This window comes from Vanellus vanellus (genome assembly GCF_965231255.1).
Source record: "Vanellus vanellus genome assembly, chromosome: 3".
NCBI classification, from domain to species: Eukaryota; Metazoa; Chordata; class Aves; order Charadriiformes; family Charadriidae; genus Vanellus; species Vanellus vanellus.
The window spans coordinates 96,336,867-96,356,274 of NC_138907.1; the positions used below are offsets into that span (position 1 = coordinate 96,336,867).

The 19,408-nt window shown below is 37.9% G+C and overlaps 1 protein-coding gene across 1 annotated transcript in view; it reads right to left on the reverse strand.

Annotated features, from left to right (window-relative positions):
• COL19A1 (collagen type XIX alpha 1 chain) overlaps positions 1-19,408 on the reverse strand; it is a gene marked incomplete at its 3' end in the record, with an annotated part of 201,173 nt that overhangs the window by 26,643 nt on the left and 155,122 nt on the right. The window contains exons 24-37 of the mRNA XM_082481418.1: positions 17,976-18,029; positions 16,427-16,516; positions 14,890-14,934; positions 14,711-14,788; positions 13,388-13,423; positions 13,227-13,280; positions 13,085-13,138; positions 9,139-9,180; positions 7,918-7,971; positions 7,019-7,072; positions 3,880-3,933; positions 2,873-2,926; positions 707-751; positions 35-85 (exon numbers count right to left, since the gene is read on the reverse strand). Of these exons, the coding sequence (XP_082337544.1) occupies positions 35-85; positions 707-751; positions 2,873-2,926; positions 3,880-3,933; positions 7,019-7,072; positions 7,918-7,971; positions 9,139-9,180; positions 13,085-13,138; positions 13,227-13,280; positions 13,388-13,423; positions 14,711-14,788; positions 14,890-14,934; positions 16,427-16,516; positions 17,976-18,029 (765 nt within the window). The remainder of the gene's footprint in view (positions 1-34; positions 86-706; positions 752-2,872; positions 2,927-3,879; positions 3,934-7,018; positions 7,073-7,917; positions 7,972-9,138; positions 9,181-13,084; positions 13,139-13,226; positions 13,281-13,387; positions 13,424-14,710; positions 14,789-14,889; positions 14,935-16,426; positions 16,517-17,975; positions 18,030-19,408) is intronic.

A 19,408-nucleotide genomic window follows, 5' to 3' on the forward strand; every position in this document is an offset into this window, starting at 1 on the left:
TTGAAAAAAAACCCAAAACATTAGAAACAAATACCTGCAGTTTATATAAGCTGCTCATTCCATTTCTTTCATTGTAAGGCATACCCTTTAAAACATAAAAACCAAGTAATCATCACAATTATGAATTATAAAGGCAAAACTCTTGCCCTGTTTGAGGCCCGTAGCTCAGCAAAGCTGTAGTATCATTTTTGTTCTCAATCAATCTTTGTTTCAAAGATTCCAGATATTTCAGTAAGAACAGAAGATACATACCAATGCAGCTTGGGACTTTTTTTGAATTATGAAACCAGGAGCCTGTAAGTCTCAGTGTACGTTATATTTTGATATTTATTATTATAATCCTCCAGAATTAATTTTGTCTTAGGTGCTATTCCAGTTAATCTGGAGTCCGGTGAGCTCCACAGACTTTCCCCGGGTTCCCTAAGTTCCCTGATCTTGGGTACCTAAGCTGTCCAAATTAATAACATTGGACACCGAGGTTAACTCATTTGACCAACTTTCTACGATGGCTTTAGTGACCTGAGCTTACTCAGTGATGAATCACCAAAAAAAAAGAGTACATGAACCTGTACAAAACCACATTGTTGTCTTCCTGCCCTGTTAATACATGCTCGATTGATAGTCAATTCTTTATATTACATTAGATTTTACTCACAGGTATATTGCTCCTAATACAACATTCAAAATATAAACCAAAATGTCTCACCGGAGGCCCAGGTGGTCCAGGTTTCCCAGGAGAACCTTCGCTACCCTAGTACAGCAAGAGATTCACATAACTTATTTAGTGTAACTGATGTCCAGATCTATTCCACACCCAAGATATGATGACCACAATGACAATAAACAAGAGATGTAGTCAACAGGAGCAGGTAATATCAAGAAAAAATTTCCCTGCTCAGCTCCTGCTTAAGCTTTAGGCAAGTTATTAATCATTACTTTATACTAGTTTTTATTTTGTTAGTTACTTGATGTTTTATGTGTAGTAACATCCTTGTGGCAAAATAGCAGTGGTAACCTGGGTTGTGAAACACTTCATATACACCAGGAGGGAGAGGAAGAAAAAAAAAAAAAAAAAAAGAGTTGTTAATATCAATTTTTAAGCAACTGGCAGATAAAAGTTAACATTCATTTTATGCTTTGTGTATTATTTTGCAAAAGCCAATCCTCAGTTGATCGTTCACGGGTAAATAAAGAAAAGCTGCTGTTTCAGAGGTTCAGTTTATTTAGAAACACACTGAATACAAATAAAGATCTTCTTTATTAAGAGATATATGAATAACTTTTTGGGTTTTACTGTAAAATATTCATCTGTGGTTACCTGTATCTGTAGTTTGTTCTGCTGACGGGCACTGAATTATTTATATTAAAGATAACAAGCTTCTGAGTTTTTGCCCCAGCAGAACGGTGGGGTCTCTAAGCAGTGTAGAGTTACAAAGGTTTCAACATCAAATTTCCCAAACACGATCTTTTCAAGATCTCATCGCTACGATTCAGTTAAAAGCACTGTATAATTTGGAACAACTCTGCCAGAATTTTTACTGACTGCATTGGATCTTATTACACAAATGCCAGTGAGACACTTAGGCTGCTTATTCAAAATTATTAAGGTGGCAAAAGTCAAGCCAAGTGTTCAAAGGCAATAATTGGCTCACCAGAAAAACATAATTTGAATTAAATGTTTATACTAGGATAATTTCCAAATGGTCCTGCTAATTGATAGAAACTGTCATCCTCCAAAGAGCGATTTGGACTACTTCACAGGGAATAAAAATACTATACTTTAGAAAACATATTATATGATCATTTCTCAAACATGTTCCCCAGACAAAGGAAGGAGGATGAAATTATTTTGGCTATATTTCAGTTTACTTCATCGGTCTTCAGCCATCTGACTTTTGCCCTTTTTGGTTGATGAGACACTAGTTATAGATCAGTGGCTTCTCATTCCCACCTGTGGGTGCATTGTAAACAAGGAATTAACAAAGTGATTTGCATTTGGTTGCAGAAAAAGGAAATAAGCGTGGTAAATTTTTCCTATTATGGTCTGCAAGGAGACAGCTCTCAATCAAATTTTATACTGACATAATTTCAGAGCTTTACAAAATAGTTTCCTTTCTTACTCATACCAGAGTCAAGGTTTTGTAGACTATTGGTAGGTTCATATAAATTGATGTGGCAGTGCTATGCCTGGAAAACTCCAGGCTAAAGCTGAAAAAAACCTTCAGAAAAGCATATTCATATACAAAATGAAGACGTTTTACCAGAAAAGTATTTTGCAGCAAATAAAGTTTGTGTCTGCTGTATTTCACTGGTTTGAGGTGCTCAAGAAATTAATTTGACCTCTTAGTTATAACAGGTAATATCGAGTGCCTAATGAAAGAGCACATAAAACACATAAAATGCAGTGCTATGACAGTGGATATTAAGTATAAAGGCAGCCTATATATCTTTGCAGAATACCTTATACTCAATACCTTTCAGTATTTGTGAAGCACTTTTAAAGCATGCAATTACTTTTGACTAAAATAGTGGTAAATGAATAAGAAGTAGAGTAAGTAGTAACTAGTTATATACTATTTCACAAACATATTTTCACTTTCCTAAATTTTATATAATATGTCCTATTTAGAGAACATTCTCGGCAACTTACATGCACCGCAAGGACTATGCTTCAAAATATAAGCCCGTATGTACAGCATTGTTTGGGGAAAGGACTTGTATGAAGACACAAATAAAAATTAATTTGAAAATGTACATCAAGTTCTTGTTTGCACTCTATGTTAAAAAAAAACCAAACAACCCAAACCCAAAGGAGCATAATGGAACTGCAAAACCTTCACAGATCTTTACCAGGACTAAAAAGAAGGAATACCTTTTCGCCTTTTGACCCTGCTGGACCGGGATGTCCAGGTCTTCCTGTGACTCCCTGCACAACACAGTATCGGTTTTTATTAGTTAAGAAATAATGAAACACAGTATTTTTGCATTGCAGCTTAGTTTTTAAAACTTGTCGGTTTTGAAGGTCATTTAAACCTAATTATACTTCGCCTCCAGGTTTAAATATTTCTCTTCTGTTTGATACAACAGCTGTGTCCTTCTGATAAGCCCTTTGGAGGGTAAAACTTGTGTTTGCAGTTGCATTTTCACGTTGGCAGACTAAATGCACTGACCTTAACTGGCGCTTCTTGAGACTGCTAAGAATCATGCTTTACTGCTAAAAAGCCAATTTACATATTCCACATTAAACTTCCTAAATGTGTTACAATTTTTGAAAGAAGGGCAGCATTAGTACTGTCAGCAACCTAGGAATGAATAATGATCATACTAACTAATGTGATCCCATCCAGTATGTAGAAATAACATTTGAAAAAATTGCCAAGATGAGTTTTCCCAGAAAACCCAATATTTTTAATGATATTTTTCAGTGACTTTAAATATTCTCAGCTTATTATCTTTTTTTTTTTTTTTTGTGAAACCAAGCTGTTACTTGGTTTCAGCATTAAGTGTTTTCAGAATGCCTAGCTGGAATTATTTTTAGATTTTTATTACAAACATTATTACTGTAACTTGGGTACAAATACATAATTAACTGCAAGTTTGCACATCATAAGTCATGTAGTCTCACAGAGTCTCTATCAATGCCAAAACTCCATACCCGTTTAAGTTACATAAACTTTGAGCCCAGACAACGACATTATTTTCAGCAACATCAGCTCACAACACTGGCTCTTTTATTAGAGCCAGTACGGGTAAGATTTTAGTAATATTCTCCTAAAAGCCAAAAGAAAGGACAAGAAAATAAAAATATGAAGTTTTACGGGATAGTTATAGCAACCTCTGCTGAGATAGATTAGATCACAGGTGGTACCACACACTTACCGATGGTCCAGTGGGTCCCGGTATGCCTGGCAGTCCAGGAGCACCTTGAAGGCCCTGGAAATTAAAAGCGCATGTGTCTATTTCCTCTCCCACTTATACATCAAAAACTACTTACATTCAGCATGTCCAGCAGTATTATAACTATATTAAAGCGCATTTTCATCTAAAAGGTTGGCATTATTTTTAAGAATGGAAAAAAAAAAACACCAAACACCCCACCATGCAGGGAAGAGATTATCATTGAACAAGGTTAGAGGCAACTTCTTGCTTGACTGATAAACGCTTGTCCTTCAACCTTTCACATTGTTAGTTTATGTCCTGTGTATCTTTTTGTCTTCAGTCGTGTAGATAAGAGCAGGACATCTGGCTTTTCCTTAGAGATTAATTTTCTACTTTCTGTCACTAAAAGTTTTTTTTGCTGGTGAGAAGACATCTACTCTGATTTCTCAATGTTACCTGATGCTATCTAAATGCAATGATGCTTTCTGCCTGATTTATACATTTTGCTAACGGAACATGACATTTTTCACAGTAATGACCTAGTTTCCTGCTTTTATTCTATTCGATTGCCTGGAAATCGACGGATTCTGGTATCCACTTACTAAACATAAAGGTGTGCAACTTACTACAGTGGATAGAGGCAGGGTTTGAGATAAGCCTGCACATCGCTGAAGTCTTTCCTCTGCCACACCAGGTTTACATGAAATTTTGGACATGTGCAAATCATGTACTAATGAGAGTGAATGGCTCTCAGTTCCCTCTAAAATTCATAAAGGGAAATAGGTCCCTCCCAGCAGTGATTCATTTTATCTGCACAGGGTGCCTATCCTCTGACAAGAAAAATCACCTCAGAAAAGGCGTATTTCTCATGTTAAATGCAGTGTTTAAAAAGGCATGGCTAAGGGGGTAGTCTAGAAAACCACACAGGTCAGGAGCCCTGAAATCAGGGCTCTGAGGGAAGAGACTGAGGGAAAAACTTCAGACAGTAATAAATCAGAAAAGATGTGGAGATGGAGAGAGAGATTGATTTCCCTCTCCTGCTCCTACACACAGAGGGCATTGATCCAACTCTGCAGCTTTTCAGAGTGGCAATCCAACTGCTAATGTGTTCTCTCCGCATTTTGAATTACTTTACTCTGACGGTACATTCACCCAGTAAATGAATATGAAGCTATTTTCGGTAATTCTTACTACTGATGGTAGAAAAAACCTCCCCTGAAAAAAAGGAACGTTTTAAAAAGGAAGAGAACTAAGCTTCAACAAAGATTAAAGGGCTATTTGAAAGCACACGAAAGTTAATGAGCATATTTCAAAGAGCTTCAGGTGGGCTTCTCAGTCTCTCTTCCCATTCCCACGCTAACCAAATCATAAAAATGAAAATAAATGCTTTCTTTTAATATTCGTAAATTTGTAAAAAATGTTACTTTTAAACTTTGTAAACTCTTTCATACATATATCTGAAAATAATTCACTTTCACCCTCACAATGCCATAATCAAAAGCTGAAAATATCAGAGCTAAGGCAGCTAACCGGCTATCAAACAGCAAAGAAGCATGTGAATAGCTAACTTACTAACACAGCACGGCATCCTACTGAATCAATAAAAAAAATTAGAATTAATTTACTCTGGAGTCCTTTAAAAAAACCCCAAGTGCCAGTTATAATCCTGCCTTTCCCTTATTGCCTTCTTAATTGCCTCTAATATCTCACTTGATTCTCAGCAGTTAAATAGTATCTGAATTGTTGGAGCTGTTTTGTTAATGCCTCAGGGTTCAATTGTAGAGGTACCCTTATAGGGCACACGAAGGATGTGTTAATTTCCCATTTATTTTTTAAGTAAAATTCTGCTTGGGCGTCGCTTATGGCTGCCCCGTCATTTTCAGGTATACGTCGTAAATCCAACCTCAAAAGGCACTTGTGATTTAAGAAGCAAAGACATAATGAGCTTCATAGATCGTGTAAAAATAAGAGGGAAAAAAAGCATGATACTTTGTCTGAGAATCTGCTAAATTCTGGGGCAAAGCGGTAGCAGGAATACATACTGAATGCTTCTGCTGCATTTTTTTTTTTTTCTTATATAACTGTTTACTTTTGGAAGCCAAGGATCCTGACGAACACAGATTTTTTTGTAAAATTATTCTCGTTCTAATACTGTCTGAAAATTCTTACTATACTATGACCTTAGCACCAAAGAAATGTAAAACGCTCATAAAGAATTACAGAATCCTACTTCAATGAGCTCTAAATTCCTTTCGTGTTTTCCAGGTGCTTTCTCTTGTAGCGAGCACTTCCAAATTACAAGAGAGTAGTAAGTATTTAACAGTGCCACTTAAGTATTTTGGAATTTTGAACTGTTCACCAGCTCTTTTGTAACAGACTACTTATTTTAACTCGTTCAGTTGGCTAAGGTCACTAGGAAATTCATTTATTTACTCAGATCCATTTGCTTAATAACTTCTGCTTTGGTGATTTTTTTTTTTTTTTTTTTTTGGACAGAGATTGCTCATGAACTGTTAACTGCAAACACTTCAATTTAAAATGAAAGCTATAGCAGCTATTTTGGATTCGGCACCAACCATGGGTCACATGTTTTTTTTTTCCTTCTCCATAATAACATAAAAATAACTCTAAGAATGCAGTATATGATGCAAAATACAGTAAATTTTTTAAATTCAGTCTCTTCAAACATTTTCCAGTTTCCACTTAATAGTAATTGCTGCTATGACTGTTCCCATCAGAGTATTTCCCTAATGGAATGTTTTTGAAAGTGAATTCTAAAGTGGAAGTAACACAATGAAAGCAAATATGTTATACAACATGAAATATTTTCTGAAATTATTTTGCATTTGCCTATTTATTGCTCTATCCTATACTCTCAAAAATTAGCATGTAAATGTATGTGAGGCTTTAAAATATACAAATGAGTAAAAATCCTCAGACAAAATTTAAATAGATGTTATTTAATTGAATAATAGCATTTAATCTTGTTGAAAATTCAGAATCAAGCGCTACTTATAGCAATACATTACTATCTCAGCAGTTTTAAAGAACCAAATAACATTCTGTGCATTTCATTCTCGGTCTAGATCTTTATTCAGGTTCAGATATATGCTACAGCTATAGAAATGAAGTAATTTACCTCATCGCCCTTCTCTCCAGCCAGCCCAGGAAATCCACGTTCACCTTTGCTTCCCTGTGAAAATGTAACATTCAAACAAATACTTTCTATTAGAGAACATTGAATTTCATGCTTTGTAGGGCATTTTATGACCCCCATTTAATACCATGAATAGCATGAAGCCCTTACAGCAATAGTGCCTAAAACAGAAAAAAAGGCTCAATACTACCTGAACGCTTTACAATATGCCTCCCACCGAGGTGAAAGGACATGAGTGTTTTTTACTTAGCAGGCAAACTCACCAAAAGGCTTCATTTTTATTAATACCAAAGAGCTCAAATGCTTGTCCAAATGGAGAAAGGACACTTTCATGGAATTACACTCAACTACAGGGGATATCTGTAGGCCAAACCATGTGGCATTTAGTCCAATTACAGTGCAGGAGAGTTTTGATGGACATCAATGAAACTTCAAGTCCCCGTGAAATGACTGCATTACTCCCACAAGAGCACGGTGCAAAGGCACAGGGTGGTCCAGCTGTTGCACACTTGAGGGAGATACCGGAAGTTTCCTTCTTCGCCGCAGGATTCTTGCGCGACTGAATCACCTAAAATAAGCCTAAGGATGGCAATGCACTACTGGCCAGTCAAATCTGAGCTAGCTTTAATGGACACAAGGCACAGAAGAGGTATTCTGCCTTGGGACTCAACTCAGGCTATTTCGCTCACTTTCCTGAGAGGAGAGGCAAACGGACACAGGAAGAGGGCTGAACCGTAAAAGTTTTTTGAAGCTTTAGGCTGCTCAGATGCTACAGTGATAGGGATCAGACAAAAAAAAAAAAAAGTCAAGACTGACAGACATAAGCTTCTGGACTTTTAATAAGCAATGAAGCAATGTAAAGTACTCTCTTCAAAACTTACCTTTGGCCCTTCTCTACCAGGGATGCCTGGAGGACCTCTTGTGCCGGGATCACCCTGAGGAACAGAGAGAAAGCAAAGTGATAAATAACCATTGTGTGGTATGGGCAGAAGGTTTGATCTATGCAGACCGCTTCCTTCCTGCCTTTGTGACCATCCCTTCATTTTACCCCGAAGCCTTCTCTTCAGTCCTTTCTCTTTTCTATACAAAACATTTGTTCGGAGATCCTTCCTTGTTTCCCTCCCCATCTCTCACACAACACGCTAACTAATTTTTAGCTTCATTTTGAGGACTCAGAAATGCCTTCACTTTGGATAGTCCCAGACACACCTGTGTTTAGGTTTGAGCAGATCACCTTCCTTTTAAGGATTAGGTAGAGATGGAGGCTATTTGTTACTCTCACCAGCTTCAGACCTACAGTTATTTTAAAGTAAATGATTCCTGCTTTGTTGAGAGAAACATTTTCCAGCTAAATTACAAACTTATAGAAGTGCTAGCCACAAAAGAGAGAGAAATGCAGAATGAAGCATAAAGAATCAGTAAGAGAGAAAATTGACTAAGAGGTAGAACCGCATGTACAGGAGAAAGAAAAGGCAATTACAAACAGAAAGAATCAGGGAAAGGCCCAAAGACAGACCAAAAAAAAAAAAATTCAAATTTTGGAATGAGAAAGATTGACCTAAAAGAAATCAAACTTGGGAATGAGAAAGTCAATAAACCCTAAGTAGATGTATTAATAAAGGACAGTAGAATAGCATAATCTCTCTCCTCAGAAATGATGTGTGCTTTTCATATAGAAATCCTCCCAAGTACACTTTTCATTTTGGAATGTGTCAGATCACTTCAAATTTTATTCATTTTCAAAATAATACCTTAGAAATTCTAGACTATATCCCCCATTCGCTATATTAACAATATCAATGTTACAAAGTAAATGGGGTATACTTGTAGCAATTCATACTGTGGGCTGGATGTACTGAGTTGGCACTTGCTGACTACTACCTCATATACTGTTCAAACACTATTTTTCAAAATTCCTATAAAATAAATTTCTTGAGTTCATTTTAAAAAAAAAAAAACAAAAACAAAACCAAAATCAGAAAAATTATTTTAGGCTAGCCAAGAAGGTCAGAATTGAACCTACAGAAACCTTCAAGTGTCTATTTTGGTTTAAAAAGCAAGCTTATAGTAAACAAAGATGTTTAACATCTGAAAATGTTTACCTTCAGTATAGAACCCATGTCTCCCACAAGCGGTAGTGCAATCTGAAATTAAAAAAGGCAGCTGCAGTTAATATTTTTACACAATACGACTGATTCTGATGGGTTCTCATTGCTTCTAAAATTTATATGGTTACACAAATAGCTGATTACATATATATTGGTTGAAGCAATTTTTAATGAAAACTCAAAAGAAAAATCAGGGTTTCAAATACAGTCTTTAAGTGTTAAATATCACTGTCTATCCAACCTAACAATGTATTCTTCATTACAATTTCAATAAAGTTGCTTAAACCATGACAGCAGAGTAACTCCAGAACACAGTAGATTTCACTTTAATGATAATAATAACAATAATAACACCACCACCACCAATCACAACAACAATAATAATAAAAATGTTGGTTTTGTAGCATACCAGCAACAACTTATCGCTATTGGAAATTCTCACTGACTATTCTCACCTGATTATCTTCAATTGTGTTCCTTCTACTTTCTCCTAGGCTTTGACTCATCTAGGTGTTCCTGCTCCGACAGGGGGATTGGACTAGATGATCTTTTGAGGTCCCTTCCAATCCCTAGCACACTGTGATACTGTGACTCTACTGTGAACCGCAGCATGAATTGTGGAGATGCCAAAACTAACTTCAATAAACTAGCTCAGATACTGGAAATAATCCAGCTACAGCAACATAAGCAACATATATAGTATTTTGTCCTGCCTTTAAACGTTAAGAATTAGTGCAAAACTCTGTGGTGCCACTGCTAAATTGCTACCCATACTAAAGCTAACCCATTTAAAGCTCAATCAATAGGTTTACACAATACTGCAATAGGTCTCAGATTTCCAAGTGCTGCCATTAAACTTATATTTAAAGACTCCTTGTAAAAACTGATTGAACTGGTTATCATCAGCTTCACTCACAAACAGACTCCTCAGTTACCAGTGCTCATTTCTTCTTGCAATTGCTAAAGCAAAAACAGCCCCGGACATACTATAAAATGAGACACATTCAAAATTTGTTACTGTTTTTGTTCAGTGTGTGTCAATCATTTCCATCTTTACGAAGAAAAAGAAAACGTAAGCCCTTTTGTAGCATATTAGAAAAATTGTTGGTTGTTGGTAATGGGTGTAAAATACCAGCCAAACACACTGAACTGTAAGTGCAATCAGGAGTACACCATTTACACTGTAGCCTCACCACCTCTGAAAGCACACTGAGAAGTTCTCTAGGGAGACACGTAGCCACTTAACACAACTTCAGGACATAAATGCGTAAGGTGTGAAGCCCATCCTCTGCACAAAGGTAAACTATACATGGACAATGTCACCTACTCTTAAAAACCTATAACAAGCTTTAAAAAATAACAACCGCATCCCTACATGGCCTGACTTTTCATCCTTCTCCTTGTGACAACATTTTACATAGAGGTAGGGTATTAACCACATCACCTGTCGGTCTTTCCGCTGGACTACACAAGTGTAATTTCCCCAGCCTCTCCTCTTTTCTAACGTTCTTCTTTTAGCTGCAGTACCATTTTATGGCACAGGTCCCCAAACCCTCCATGTGAAAGGGTCCTAACATCCAGCTGCAAGGGCACGCCAGGTACCAGCGCAAGCCTACTGTGTTTGCGCCGTACCGTTCATCTGCTGTGCACCTACAGCAAGTCCAGCCTAACTGCACGGGCACTGTAGAGTGGTAGCTGCCTACGCTCAACTCTGAATAAGCGTATGATATATGCTGGGCCTTTGCAAATGTTAAAATGGCCTTGATTCTCTGGACTCACTCCTGCTTGCTACATCTTCCTTTAAAAATGTTCCCTCCAAATAAAACAGTGTTTCAAGAGAGCAAAAGGCAATAATGCTCCTGTTAGTAAGCTTCACCATTTACACTTGTCTGTTTAAGAGACATTACGTTTTTTAATTTACATTTAGTTTACAGTGCACTGTGCCTTCCAAACCTATTCTACTTATGGATTTTGTTTTTTCTTATTAAGCAATTAATGTGCATCTGTCTTGAGATTAATCTTGTTGACTTCAGACTGTCTCTGAATTTTAAGTTTCGAGTGTATCTTTAAAAAGCTACCAGTTCTTCCCAGTTCAACCGCAGATTTTATATCTACTTATCCTAATAAAATTAAATCACTGACAAGAACTAGGCATGGGAGAGACCTCTCTTTCCAAGTTTGACAGTAATCTGCTGATAGACACTCATATCCGTCGTTTTTGATAAGCATTAACTATACAGCAATTACTTCAACAGCATTTTTTGTGTGCTTGTAAAAACATCATAAGGACAGTCTCAAAGTTTTATTGAAGCCAAAATATATAACATGACTGTTTTCCTGCCTGTCCCAAGAAAGTTAATCTTCCAAAGCTGGAAATCTTATTTATTCCATGCCTAGTTCTTAGCAAAATTTTGCCATCTTGTGTTTCCACTTTATCATTCATATCACTGAATTACACATTACTTAGAATTAATTTTTTTTTAAAAATGTCATATCTTTCTTGCAATCAAACTTTTTTCAACTGATCTGTTATACTCTGATTCCTCTTCTGTTCACGTTTTATGAAGATACGTGTTCTCTTAGCATCTCTCCCTTTCTCAAAAGACTCACCTTTCTCAAAAGGTGCTAATCATTCAGAGACTGTTTTGGTTCATTCTTTGGGTGAATTACACCAGACCTTCATGTTGTATCTAAATCATCTTTAACTCATTCTTTTTTCCATCACATTAATTAAAATTCATTTTATGTATTCTTTGAAAAGCAATTTTTTTCAGTGGGCACTGAAAATCCACTGAATTATTCAGCTTTCTCTGCACAGTCTATGATTTGATCTCCTTGATTATTAAATAATAGACTTTACTAGTCTTTCAAATAATTGTATTCACGGTGCCTTTTTCTTGTTGTTTTTGTATCCATTCTTAACTGAAGCTCATTTTATATCTCAGTCTTTCTGACTCTCCGACTTGAGCTCTACCTTCATACTCAATGCCACTGACAGACCTGCTTTTACATACCGATTTTAGGCATTTGAGGAGCTACTGATGCTTGTGTCTCTTAAAGCACTGGACCAGTTTGCTAATGCAGGAACCCAAGAACCAACCGATCAGAAACACCATCCTGAGCCCTGCTAATTAACAGCGTATACGCGCTAGCTAGTTCCCAGGCTCTTCTCTGGAGAAAGCTGACTGTTCTCTCTGAGATGAATCCTTTGTGGGATTGTGGGGCTAGTGTATCCCTCGATAAGCTCCTTGCTGTCAATCCTCAGGCTTGCTTGTGGACTGCCGTGCACCTGTGCCATCAAAGGTTTAGCTGAAAGCATGATACATTTTACTGCCTGCTTCATTCCTGCACCAGCTCTGGAGGATTTCTAATTTCTTCACAGGCCACCAGCAGCCTGCAGACTAGTTTGGGAAACCCTGCCTTTGATTTGCTTTGCTGGACACCTGGCGATGGACCACAGTCATAAGACATGAATCATAGAATCATCGAATGGTTTAGGTTGGAAAGGACCTTGAAGATCATTGAGTTCCAACCCCCCTGCCATAGGCAGGGACACCTACCACTAGACCAGGTTGCCCAAGGCCACGTCCAGCCTGGCCTTGAACACCTCCAGGGATGGGGCCTCAACAACCTCTCTGGGCAATCTGTTCCAGTGCCTTACCACCCTCAAAGTGAAAAACTTCTTCCTAATGTTCAATCTGAACCTGTCCTCTTCCAGTTTAAAGCCATTCCCCCTCGTCCTATTGCTACATGCCCTGTAAAAAGTCCTTCCCCATATACTGCAATATAATCAAGTAAAAAAATCAGCAAAGGATATAAGAATTGAAAAATCAAATTAATTCAATTAAATGAACTTTTAGGCTTTCTAGGTTATCTCATCTCCTTTAAATCTAAAATATTTGCACCAAAGCAAATGTACAAGGCTTCTACGCATACGTACAGGATCACCTGGAGGGCCTGGTAGTCCTGGCTTTCCATCTCTTCCTGGAGCGCCCTAGAAACAAATGTAAAATTTGGTGGCCTTAAATCCTTGATAAGGGACAGACGACTTTTTGTTGTGTATATAGAGAACAGTCACTTACGTTGATACCGGGGGTACCTGGAGTTCCTGGTAATCCTGGGGGTCCCCTAGGACCCTAAGAGCAGGAAAAGTCATTCAGGATTTAAGAATACTTTCTTCTACTGTAAACTTCATAAAACTAAATTAATAGTTTTTATATTAAAAAGAAAACTTATATCCTACCTGCACACCTGCTGATCCAGTTGGACCTATAGGACCCTGCAAGAAAACTCTGAATAATCAGTAGTTATACTTTTTGGAATAAGGGAGATGAACTTCATCAAAAAATAGTGAATGTGGGATATTGGTTCAGTTAGCATTGCAAGAAATACTTACTCTGTGGTTTCACTTTAAATCCAAACCTAATTTTGCCAAAATTAGAAATTCAAGAATGTGCTGAGCCCCATTTTTAAAAGCAAGTAATGCCAAAGAATAATGATCTGTGGTGAAACTTGTTATTTAGCTAGGAGATTCATAAGAGAAGACGATATTCAGTTGATAAAAACAAATTAGATGACTTAAATATCAATGGGTCACTTTTAAAATTCAGATTTGAAAATATTTTAACAGAATAAACTATTTTAAAGGATTATTATATTAATCTAAGATGTGAATCTCCAGTCACCTTTCTCAAGCATTTTCTCTCTATATCTGAGTGCTGTATATAAACCAAAATGTATCAGCCAACTATATTGATCTGGAAGAGAGATTGCCCTATTCACCACAGCAGAGCTCATGTAATAACATGTACCATCTACACCATCAATTTTTTGCTGAAAACTCTGAAAACACTGCAGACGGATTTCTTTAAAGGCAATAGAAAGAAAAGAAATCTGGGAAACAAGCTGAATATCTCAAACAGCTATTGCTATGCAACAGCTCTTTAGTATGAATGCTCTAGATACACTGCATCAACTTGCTTCATGTTTGAATGTCAACTGCACAGAGATGCGTGAGGAAAGCTGTCCAAAATCAGAACTTTACTATTTTCTGGCATAGTACCTGGCACTGAAAGGTTCTCATTTATAAGCAGTAGACCTAAGCTTGCAGTTAGCAGTCATCACAAATGCAAAAGCTAGGAGCTGATGCAAAGCCTTCCACACCTCTTCCGTGTACCTTTGCCTTTTCCAGTACCAGTGTGAGTTTCAAAATGCCATCATCTACAATGTCGAGTACGCCTCTTCTTTTGTACCGGTATTCACACTGGATTTTGCCAACAATGGCAAACAACTGTTGCTTAGAAACAGGCACGGTCTGAAGGTGTCTCAACAGCATTACTAGGAAGCACATCTGTAAAGTAGCCATTGACTCTTTCGGTTCTCCAGGCTTCCATTTCTCCCTTAGCACTATATCTTTGTGGGTTTGAATAAAGCGAAAAGATGCTGACTCGGGAGTCAAGTCAGAAAGAAGTTCACGGCGTGTTTTTTTGTTATTCTTTGTTTATTTGTTGCAGTTTCTCAGCGATGCACAGTGAGAAGGACAAATTCTGGGCATTGGTATACTTACTGGTGATCCCTGAATGCCTATTCCAGGGGGACCCATCTCTCCCGGTGCTCCTTGTACACCAGGTAGCCCTCTTTCTCCCTGAGAAGGGAACAAGGCTTTCAGTTACAACAGGTCTGAAAATGTAAACTAGCCTATTATCCTGTGTTTTTACAAACAGAAATAATTTTTTTTTTTTATACCTTTGGTCCCCGTGGACCTGGGTTTCCAGGAATGCCAGTGGGACCCTAAAAAAAAGAAAAAAACACACAGGAAAAAAGCAAATTATGTTTTGAAATCAAAGAGACTAGCTGAATTTTATTCGCTAAATTAGTCAGCCTTTATAAACAAACTGTGACATATTTATGTATGTCTTCCTTGTTAATACCACTGTCACTAGGAACATGTGTGAACCTTGCACTAACAATCACGGAATCATGAAATTTTCAGAGTTGGAAGGGACCTCTAGAGATCATCTAGTCCAACTCCCCTGCTAAAGCAGGATTGCCAGAGCACATTACTCAGGACTGCATCCAGGCGGGTCTTGAAAATCTCCAGGGAAGGGGACTCCACAACCTCCCTGGGCAGCCTGTGCCAGTGCTCTGTCACCCTCACCGTAAAGAACTGTTTCCGTGTATTTGAACGGAACTTCCTGTGTTCTAACTTGTGCCCATTGCCCCTCATCCTGTCACTGGGAACCACTGAAAAGAGCCTGGCTCCATCCTCCTTCAACCCACCCTTTAGATACTTGTATGCCATAATAAGGTCTCCCCTCAGCCTTCTCTTCTCCAGGCTAAAGAGTCCCAGCTCTCTCAGCCTTTCCTCATAAGGGAGATGCTCCAATCCCTCAATCATCTTGCCCTACGCTGGACTCTCCCCAGCATTTCCCTGTCCCTCTTGAACGGGGGAGCCCAAAACTGGACACAGTATTCCAGCTGTGGCCTCACCAGTGCAGAGTAGAGGGGGAGAATGACCTCCCTTGACCTACTGGCCATGCTCTTCCCTATGCAGCTCAGGATTCCATTGGCCTTTTTGGCAACAAGGGCACAGTGTTGGGCCATGGATAATTTACTATCTACCAGGACCCCCAGATCCTTCTCCTCTGAGCCACTTCCCAGCAGGTCCACCCCTAACCTATACTGGTGCCTAGCATTCTTCCTCCCCAGGTGCAGGACCTTGCACTTGCTTTTGTTGAACCTCATTAGGTTCTTCTCTGCCCAGCTCTCCAGCCTGTCCAGGTCACACTGGATGGCAGCACGGCCCTCTGGGGTGTCAGCCACCCCCACCCAGTTTGGTATCATCAACGAACTTGCTGAGGATACACTCTGTCCCCTCATCCAGGTCATTGATGAATATGTTGAACAAGATTGGAATGAGTATTGACACCACTGGTTACAGGCCTCCAACTTGACATGGCTCCATTAATCACAACCCTCTGAGTTCTGTCCCGCAGCCAACTCTCAATCCACCTCGCTGTCACCTCATCTAGCCCACACTTCCTCAGCTGCCTAATGAGGATGTTATGGGAGACAGTGTCAAAAGCCTTGCTAAAGTCAAAGTAGATGATATCTAGACTATATTTTAGTGCATTTACAGTAGCACTATAATTTATATTTAAATTTTGAAATTACATCCAAAACAATACTCGTTCCAATTTCTTTCATTGCACAATGAGAATTCTTTAACAGTTTTCCCTACAAGAAATAAAGTCATAAAAGCCTTTTTAGATTATGGACTTACCGGTGTTCCAGGCAGACTTGGTCCAGGAGGCCCCGTATCACCTTTTGGACCTGGATGTCCAGGCGGTCCCATAATCCCACCAGGGTCCCCCTACAAGATAAATTTGAATCACTAATTGAAATATGAGAATTTTCTCTTATGAACCCTCACCCTGTAAATATTATCCAGGTTATCCTGGAAAGTGTCAGCACTTTGAGAAGGAACAGAGGAGAAAAAAACCCCAATCAAAGCTTTCCATAGTTCTGTATTTCACAATGTACAACTGCAAGCAAGTAAGCCTATTCAGGTATCAAAATCCTTACCATAGTTTTATCATTCCACAGAGATTCAGCTCCCTACACCTGTAAGTAATCAGCTCCCAGGATGTAGGAAAATCCTGTATATTGTTCTCCTAACGTATTATTCACAGGTACTGATATACTTTCAAAAATCTTACATATGTGTTTATGGAAAATCTATTTGAAGGCTTCTATTTTCTACCCCAAAATACATTTTCCTTCAAAAAATTTACAGAAGAAGAGGAGGCACAGAGCACACAGCCACTAACAGTAACGAGCATGCTCTCAGTTTTCCATGCTTGCAATGCACCTGTTCTATATGTCTTTGTCCCCAGACCCATAATATACACATAATATGGCACTAAACCCTGCCAATTACTTCACAGCAGCTTCAAACTCTGTCTCTCTCCAGCTATCTACCCCTAGTGCTAAAGCCCCGGTCTTCATTTTATTCCCGTTTACATCTCCTCTATTTCTCATTTCAATGCATGCAGCATCTCTACACATCTCTACAACTCCTCCTGCTTACATAACTGAATTTGTGTCTTTTATTATGCTCTTGTCTTTTACATGCTCCTGCATGGTTCTCTGCGATTCTTTCTGATTCCACTAATTCCTGTTTTGCAAGATGAGTATATATTTCTCATTATTCTATAGTTATTTTCTTCTCCTGCCTTTTCACCAGCTCACTTCTTCAAAATATAAATGGATTTTATTAGTTTCTCTTGTACCCCATGATGTACCAACACATAGCTCACAGCATGTCTCTTTTCTCCCTTTCTCTACACACAACATATATACACGCATCATTTCTAACTCGCTGATGTAGCTGAATTCTGGCTAAGAGATGTCTACCCAGCACAACACAATGCCATAAAGAGATCCCAGCCTTGGCTCGCATCTGAGATGATGAATATGTCTGACTGCGAGGTGGGATTTTACACATTAGTCTGGTTAGGACATGGCACTGAAAAGGCTGTTCTGTGGTCAGGACCTGACCTGACATTTTTGCACTGCACTGATTTAATGTAAGAGCCCAATGCAACCTCCTTGAAATATTACTTAAATTATGAATCTAAAGCGCAATTGGGTTGCCAAATTGGCCTGCAGCATCTCTGAGGAGCAGACAGGGGGTTGCTGCTTCTACATGTTTAAATCAATTCATAGAGCAGCCACACAGATGCACTACAGAAGGATGGAAGGTTACTTCAGAGATGACAGTCTAATATGCTCTAACATATGAAGCTTAATTAAAAACACTTAAAACATACCTTGTCTCCTTTAACTCCTGGGTTTCCTGGCACCCCGTTCTCTCCTGGTAAGCCCTGGAATTAATAAAAATATAACTGTATATTTTTATAGCTATTCCCTTAAAGATTACCTAAAGTTACAGATGTAAATGAGTTTACACTCATTGGATTATTTACTGTGAATTAGTATTGACTCAAAATGTCAAAGAGTACAAGTTAATGAATGCTTCTTTAATCAAATATATGAATCATTTTTCTTTAAGTTGAAATGTAATAATCAAGATCATTTTCTGGAGCCTATCAGGGAAGAATGGCAGGGACTGACAGATTTATTTCTTCAATTTCCAATAAATCCAAGTCTTGAAAATCAATTGTTTCTTCAAGGAAGGTGGTAGGAGGTGCAAACTTGAGTTTTAAATAAGTGTCTCATCTTTTTTGCCTATGAAAGGCTGCATGATTTCCTACACCAGTTAATTATTTAAATATGTATCTTAAAAGCCTCAATGAATTCCTACTCCTGCACCTTACTTTGTCCACCAAATTTCTTTAAAATGTTTTAGATATTTAATGGACAGTAGTTTTTTTTTTCAGCAAAATAAATACATTCCATACTTTCTTTTGTCTAATCTTCTCATCTTTCACATTTTGATTTCAACTTCAGTATTTTCCCTTGCCCTTTTTATGAAGGGTTTGTTACGAATGCAGAGAAATGAAATAGATTAAAATCTTAAGAGAAACTATTTAAATAATAGGGAAGGTTAAATTGTGTTCTCTTACTACGCTGTAACAATTAGAGATTTTTTTTTCCATAATCCTTCAATGCTACTCAACCAAATATTGTATCAAGCATTTTATTAAGAATACCAGCAATTTCCACAAGAAATGATAAAATTTATAAAATTGAACAGTAAAATCTAAGTATGATACTTAATCTGGAATGGAAAATAGTTTTGCGAACACTGGAATGGAACATAGTTTTGCGAACACTGACATATGAAGGATGACAATGTTTTCATGCCAGTAGTGAGGGTTCAACAGCTGTTTGTTTGCTTTCTCTGCTATATTCTGTCCTTAATACAGACAGACAGCTAGTTGTTTCATCCAGCCATCCAAATTAAAAGCATGAGAAAAAAACCTCAGCCTTAATGAAGAATATTCTGCTTATACCAGCACAAAGTCATTATAACAATATATGGAAGTTTAAATTTTCTGGTTATGGATCAGACATTGTATCCTTCCCTGTCCTCTTTTGATATTGACATAAAATGTATACCGTCTATCTTCTTTCCTAAGGATTTCTCCAATTTTTTTTTTTTTTGGTTGGACCAAGCTTAAGGGATATCTCAGGAAAGGAAAGAAGCAAGTCTAATCTGCTGGATGACTCTTCAATGACACTTAAGTGAAAGTAAAAGTTCTCAACCCTTCATAATTTTCATCATGCTGCATAAGATATT